The sequence below is a fragment of the Mastomys coucha genome, unplaced genomic scaffold, assembly GCF_008632895.1.
Source record: "Mastomys coucha isolate ucsf_1 unplaced genomic scaffold, UCSF_Mcou_1 pScaffold5, whole genome shotgun sequence".
Classification (NCBI taxonomy): Eukaryota; Metazoa; Chordata; class Mammalia; order Rodentia; family Muridae; genus Mastomys; species Mastomys coucha.
This window is the reverse complement of record NW_022196911.1, coordinates 94,127,261-94,134,539: the sequence shown is the minus strand read 5'-3', so window position 1 is coordinate 94,134,539 and position 7,279 is coordinate 94,127,261. Positions and strand designations below refer to the sequence as shown.

Below are 7,279 nucleotides of genomic sequence, written 5' to 3'. Positions count from 1 at the left end.
AGACCAGGCTGGCCTTGAACTCAGAAATCTGCCTGCCTCTGCCTCCCAAGTGTTGGGATTAAAGGCTTGCACCACCACTGCCTGGTCCAGAATTCACTGTCAATTTAGGATGTTTCCTTATTTTTTGTTTTTAAGCTTTCCTATGTTTTAATTATTTTATATACATGAATGTTTTGCCTGCCTGTATGTATGTGTACCTTGTGCTGCCTGGTGATCAGCTGGCTATATCATACCTATATAAAAACAATTATTTGTTTGTTTAATATTTTAAATACAGTTATGATCTTTTTACTTGTTCTTTAGATTCTCCTGGGCTGCTCCAGTTTGAAGTGTGTCCTCTCTCAGAGTCTCGATTCAGTGTGTCTTTTCAGCACCCTGTGAATGACTCCCTTGTGTGCGGTGAGTTTGTGGGTGTAAACATCTCTCTTGGGTTGTATCTTTTCTTGAAAGATTGAGAACCTGGATGTTTCACAAGGATCACTTCTACATTTTGTCTTTCAGTGGTGATGGATGTGCAAGACTCAACACATGTGAGCTGTAAACTCTACAAGGGGCTGTCAGATGCACTGATCTGTACTGACGACTTCATTGCCAAAGTTGTTCAAAGGTACAGTGTGTACATGCAATTATTTATTCATTCATTCATTCATTTTTCAAGAAAGGCTGTTCTGGAACTCTCTATAGTACAGGCTTCCCTTGAACCCAGATCTGCCTTCCTCTGCCTCCTGAGTGCTGGGATTAAAAATGTGTATCCTCATGCCTGGATATATGTTTTTGTATTTAACATGAATTAAAAGTATTAGAGAAACTTTGCCATTTAAATTTAAATATTTAAACTCACTCCTTTTGTGCTTTGCATTTTTAAAAACTGAATTTTTTTGTTATTTTAATATTACTATATATACAATATGGAAAAAGCTAGTAATTTCAAGCTTTGCTATACATTTAAGGTGAGAGCTGTAAAATGCACTTCCTTTTTTTAAAGACACCCTCTCATTGTTGCCTCCATAGAACTTACTGTTTAGACCAGATGGGCCTTGAGTTCCTTTGCCTTGCGCTGTTTAAAGGGTGGGCATCGTCATGCCTTGCCTAAATTATTACTACTTTTTTCCTTTAACCCATCCTCTTCTTTCACATATACCATGTTATATAGCTGTGTGTGGGAAGTTAACATTTAAACCAGCCAGCTTCCTGGAAACATAATATGTAATTTTGAAATTTTCTAAAGTAGGGGGCTGGCAGCCTATTTTTTAAAAAGAGATTTTATTTAACTTTTAGTGGTCTTTGTGAATTTTAGATCCTTCACTTTAATCCCACTCATCTCCCCATCCCTCCATATCTACCCTCTGCCTTGCAACCTCTAAAAGAAAACAGAAACCATTTTTTGGAAGCTGTAGTGTATCCTGGGGTCGGCTCGAGGAGCTTTTCTTACAAATGTTGATTGCAATGAGTCATTGGTCTGACTTGAGGCCTCACTGGGCCTCTTCTCAGATAGCCTGGTGTTGCCTTGTCATGGAGACCACCTGCAGCTTTGGTTCTGCAGGACTGGTCGTTTATTTAAGTTTTGAGGCAAGGACTTGTGTATTCCAAGCTGGCCTTGACCATGTAATTAAGGCTGATCTTGAATTCCCAATCATTCTGCCTTAGATTCCTGAGCTCTTTCATCAGAGACATAAGGCACTCTACCTGATTTATTTGGTGCTGGAGAGGAAACCCAGAGCTGTGTGCATGGTCGGCAAGCACTGTAATAATTGAGCCCCATCTTCAGCCTCAAAATGGATTTTAATAGATTCCGATTAACTTTTATTGGAACATTGCTATTCATTTTACATATTTCTAGCACCTTTCAAGTAAAACTGTCAAAATCTTGAAGACAAAACACTTAATAGTTATAATGCCCAAAATATTATTGTTTGGCTTAGGATAAAATTTGGTGACATACGTAGTAAAGCAAAATGTTTTAAAAAGTCTGTTGATAATATAAACTTATCCAGAAGTTAGAAGTAGTCTGTCCCAAGATAACCAGTACTGCACACCAGCAACAGGACTTCCCACAGAGTGGCTTTTGCTATTGCCAGTGTCTTTTCCTAGTGGTTTCATGTTTATCACCTGTGACCATGTAGAGCCCCTCCAAAAGGAAGATATTTTCTTCCTGAGTTTAATTATCATTACTTTTCCTTCCCAAGTTTTTTCCATATTTTTCATTTTTGAGACAGGGTCTTGCTGTGGTAGTCCAAACTGGCCTCAAACTCGCAGTTCCTGTGCCACCCACGCCTGAGGACATTCTTTTAGTACAGTGTAAATTGTTTTTGGACTCTGGTTTGGTTTTTGTGTGTATCATAAGCAGTTAATTTTCTGTTGGATCACAATTCTTTTTAGAATCAATATATCTAACGATTTGGCATTTGATAAACTTCTCTTGTCTTACAGATTACTTGCTTTATGTGAAATTTGCTAACTGCTGCCTTCTGAGGCTTGTCTAAATCACAGGCAAAAGTAGAGCCTTTTGTTCCAATGATGATTTTTGTCATCACCAATGCAATGTTAACTTAGGTTGTTTCTCCTATCTTACAGATGTATGTCCATCCCTGTGACGATGAGGGCTATTCGGAGGAAGGCTGAAACCATACAGGCTGACACCCCAGCACTGTCCCTCATTGCAGAGACAGTTGAAGACATGGTGAAAAAGAACCTGCCCCCGGCTAGCAGCCCAGGGTATGGCATGACCACAGGCAACAACCCAATGAGTGGTACCACTACACCAACCAACACCTTTCCGGGGGGTCCCATTACCACCTTGTTTAATATGAGCATGAGCATCAAAGATCGGCATGAGTCGGTGGGCCATGGGGAGGACTTCAGCAAGGTGTCTCAGAACCCAATTCTTACCAGTTTGTTGCAAATCACAGGGAACGGGGGGTCTACCATTGGCTCGAGTCCGACCCCTCCTCATCACACGCCGCCACCTGTCTCTTCGATGGCCGGCAACACCAAGAACCACCCGATGCTCATGAACCTTCTTAAAGATAACCCTGCCCAAGATTTCTCAACCCTTTATGGAAGCAGCCCTTTAGAAAGGCAGAACTCCTCTTCCGGATCACCCCGGATGGAAATGTGCTCGGGGAGCAACAAGGCCAAGAAGAAGAAGTCCTCAAGAGTGCCCCCTGACAAACCCAAGCACCAGACTGAAGACGATTTCCAGAGGGAGCTCTTTTCCATGGATGTCGACTCACAGAACCCTATGTTTGACGTCAGCATGACCGCTGACGCACTGGATACACCTCATATCACCCCAGCTCCAAGCCAGTGTAGCACTCCCCCAGCAACTTACCCACAACCAGTATCTCACCCCCAGCCCAGTATTCAAAGGATGGTCCGACTGTCTAGTTCAGACAGCATTGGCCCAGATGTAACTGATATTCTTTCAGATATTGCAGAAGAGGCTTCAAAGCTTCCCAGCACTAGTGATGATTGCCCACCCATTGGCACCCCTGTTCGAGATTCCTCAAGTTCTGCGCATTCTCAGAGTGCCCTCTTTGATTCTGATGTCTTTCAGACTAATAATAATGAAAACCCATACACTGATCCAGCTGACCTTATTGCAGATGCTGCGGGAAGCCCCAGTAGTGATTCTCCTACCAATCATTTTTTCCCTGATGGCGTAGATTTCAATCCTGATCTGTTGAACAGCCAGAGCCAAAGTGGTTTTGGAGAAGAGTATTTTGATGAAAGTAGTCAGAGTGGGGATAACGATGACTTCAAAGGCTTTGCATCTCAGGCCCTGAACACTCTGGGAATGGCCTTGCTTGGAGGTGACAATGGGGAGTCAAAATTTAAGGGCAGCAGCCAAGCTGATACAGTTGACTTCAGTATTATATCAGTAGCTGGTAAGGCTTTGGGTGCTGCAGATCTTATGGAGCATCACAGTGGTAGTCAGAGTCCTTTACTGACCACTGGAGAATTAGGGAAAGAAAAAACTCAAAAGAGGGTGAAGGAAGGGAACGGTACAGGTGCTAGCAGTGGCTCAGGCCCAGGGTCAGACAGCAAGCCAGGCAAGCGCAGCCGCACTCCTTCCAATGATGGGAAGAGCAAGGACAAGCCTCCAAAGCGGAAGAAGGCAGACACGGAGGGAAAGTCCCCATCTCACAGCTCTTCTAATAGACCTTTCACCCCTCCTACCAGCACAGGCGGGTCCAAATCCCCAGGTAGTTCAGGACGATCCCAGACGCCCCCAGGTGTTGCCACACCGCCCATTCCCAAGATTACCATTCAGATTCCTAAAGGGACAGTGATGGTGGGCAAGCCTTCCTCTCACAGTCAGTACACTAGCAGTGGTTCTGCATCTTCCTCTGGCAGCAAGAGCCACCATAGCCATTCTTCCTCCTCCTCTTCCTTATCTTCCGCCTCCACCTCAGGCAAGATGAAAGGCAGTAAATCAGAGGGCTCCTCAGGTTCCAAGCTCAGTGGCAGTATGTATTCTAGCCAAGGGTCTTCTGGATCCAGCCAGTCCAAAAATTCATCTCAGCCTGGGGGGAAGCCAGGCTCCTCCCCCATTACCAAACATGGACTGAGCAGTGGGTCTAGCAGCACTAAGATGAAACCTCAAGGCAAGCCATCCTCACTTATGAATCCTTCTATAAGTAAACCAAACATATCCCCTTCCCATTCGAGGCCTCCTGGAGGCTCCGATAAGCTTGCCTCTCCAATGAAGCCTGTACCTGGGACGCCCCCATCCTCCAAAGCCAAGTCCCCTATCAGTTCAGGTTCTAGTGGTTCTCATATGTCAGGAACTAGTTCAAGCTCTGGTATGAAGTCATCTTCAGGGTCAGGATCCTCGGGCTCATTGTCTCAAAAAACTCCTCCAGCATCTAATTCTTGCACACCATCTTCCTCTTCATTCTCCTCAAGTGGTTCTTCCATGTCATCCTCTCAGAATCAACATGGGAGTTCCAAAGGGAAATCTCCCAGTAGGAATAAGAAGCCTTCCTTGACAGCTGTCATAGATAAATTGAAGCATGGGGTGGTTACCAGTGGGCCTGGGGGTGAGGATCCAATAGACAGTCAGATGAGCGTAAGCACAAATTCCTCTAACCATCCCATGTCCTCCAAACATAACATGTCAGGAGGGGAATTCCAGAGCAAACGTGAGAAAAGTGATAAAGACAAATCAAAGGTTTCTACTTCTGGAGGATCAGTGGATTCCTCTAAGAAGACTTCAGAGTCAAAAAATGTGGGGAGCACAGGTGTGGCAAAAATTATTATCAGCAAGCATGATGGAGGCTCCCCGAGCATCAAGGCCAAAGTGACGCTACAGAAACCCGGAGAAAGTGGTGGAGACGGGCTCAGGCCACAGATAGCTTCTTCAAAGAACTATGGCTCTCCACTGATCAGTGGTTCCACTCCAAAGCATGAACGGGGTTCTCCCAGCCACAGTAAGTCGCCAGCATATACACCCCAGAATGTGGACAGTGAAAGTGAGTCAGGCTCCTCCATAGCAGAGAGGTCCTACCAGAACAGTCCGAGCTCCGATGATGGTATCCGACCACTTCCAGAGTACAGCACAGAGAAGCATAAGAAGCACAAAAAAGAAAAGAAGAAAGTGAAAGACAAAGATAGAGACCGGGACAGAGACAAAGACAGAGACAAGAAAAAGTCTCACAGCATCAAGCCAGAGAATTGGTCTAAATCCCCCATTTCTTCAGATCAGACTTCATCTATGGCAAACAACCCTATCTTATCTGCAGACAGGCCTTCCAGGCTCAGCCCTGACTTTATGATTGGGGAGGAAGATGATGATCTTATGGATGTGGCCCTGATTGGCAATTAACCTTACTTTCTAAACAGACATGTCCAGAGGAGAAATTAATGATACATGTAAACCAACACGAGGGGTGAGTCAGACAGGCCCGATCAGTGCTTAAGAATCCTAAAGGGCATGGCCTCTACACCAAGCTGGGTACATTGATAGACATATATCTAGACCCTGCTACTGAAACCATGTGGCTAGTGGTTCACAAACAAGTCATATTTCTTTGCCAGAAAGCAATGAGTAAATTACTTGCTTAAGAAAGGGAGAGGGTGGTGGGAGAGGGTATAGAGAGGGAGGGGTGGGAAATGTTGTGGGAAATATTCATATATTTTTCTCCCTTTTTCCATTTTCAGGACATGCTTTAAACTCATTTTAGTGCATGTATTTGAAGGGCTGGGCAGAAAATGAAAAAGCAATACATTCCTTGATGCGTTCGCATGAAGGTTGTTCACCTTTGGGAGATGCCCATTGGAAGCATGGGCAAGGGAAGGACTTTGGCAGTTCTGGACACTTAAAGCAATGTTTGGTGTCTGTTTCTTAGGAGTGATTGGGGGAGGGAAAATTATTTTAGCTATTTATTTGTAATATTTTAATCCTTGATGTTTGTTTTTATGCAATGTTTGTTCCTAAATCTATGAAGGTTATGGTTCAGAACAACAGGAGGCAGGTAGCAAGGCTTGCCTGGTGGGGGAGCGTGCAGTTCGTGTTGATGCTGCAGCACCAATCCCACAGAGCTAATCACAGCCTGTCTTTGGAGTTGAATAGAAAAACCAAAACTATTATCTTTGGAGGTTTTTCACAGGGTTCAGACACCATAGGAATATTAGGAGTGAGTAACCTCCCTATGCAGATAAAAGACTTATCTTCTTTCATTAAAAAGGAAGGGTGGCTTTGGGGGTATACATTTGTTTTTAGAGTTTATACCCTATCGTATAAAAACCGGTATAAAATTAATAGTTCTCCTAATTCCACAATGTGCCAAAAGTCTACATCCCAGCATTTTGTTTGCAGGAGAGCTGATGCCATTCCTAAGAGCTGGACTCTTTGTTTCTCAACATCACAAGAAGAAGGAGTTCAGACTTAAATCACTCCACTGTATGCTCCCCGAGATAAACAGTTTAAAAAAAAAAATGCAGCCATAGTTCACTTAAAACAATTTCAAGCTCACTTGAAGTGATAGGGCCTGGAATGCTAAGTGAGCATGAAGATAACCCTTGCTACCGTGTAGCACACAGCGGACCTTTTGGAAAAACAGGTCTGAGTTTGGATTCTGAGGGACATCAAAGGAAGACCTCCTCATAAACATCAGAGTGCAGGAGACCGTTTGAGTGCAACAGAAGTTCTCAGTATTTGGAGGGTCCTCTCAAAAATCCGCGGCCTTACTTTGATTTCGCCACCTTCACTGTGCCATTCCTGATGATTCCGTTCAGGATCTGTGTCAGCGGGGTGGGGCATAATCCCCAGCACAAC

The 7,279-nt window shown here is 44.2% G+C and overlaps 1 protein-coding gene across 6 annotated transcripts in view; it reads left to right on the top strand.

Annotated features, from left to right (window-relative positions):
• Nucleotides 1-7,279, top strand: part of Med1 (mediator complex subunit 1) — a 41,721-nt gene that overhangs the window by 32,864 nt on the left and 1,578 nt on the right. For 2 of the 6 annotated variants that reach the window (XM_031350711.1, XM_031350710.1), the window contains 3 exons: nt 304-399; nt 502-607; nt 2,575-7,258. In XM_031350711.1, coding sequence (XP_031206571.1) covers nt 304-399; nt 502-607; nt 2,575-5,827 — 3,455 coding nt within the window. In that variant the 3' untranslated portion in view covers nt 5,828-7,258. Of the gene's footprint in view, nt 1-303; nt 400-501; nt 608-2,574 lie in introns of all 6 variants that reach the window. The other 4 variants (XR_004113096.1, XM_031350712.1, XM_031350709.1 and 1 more) reach the window with 4 other exon arrangements.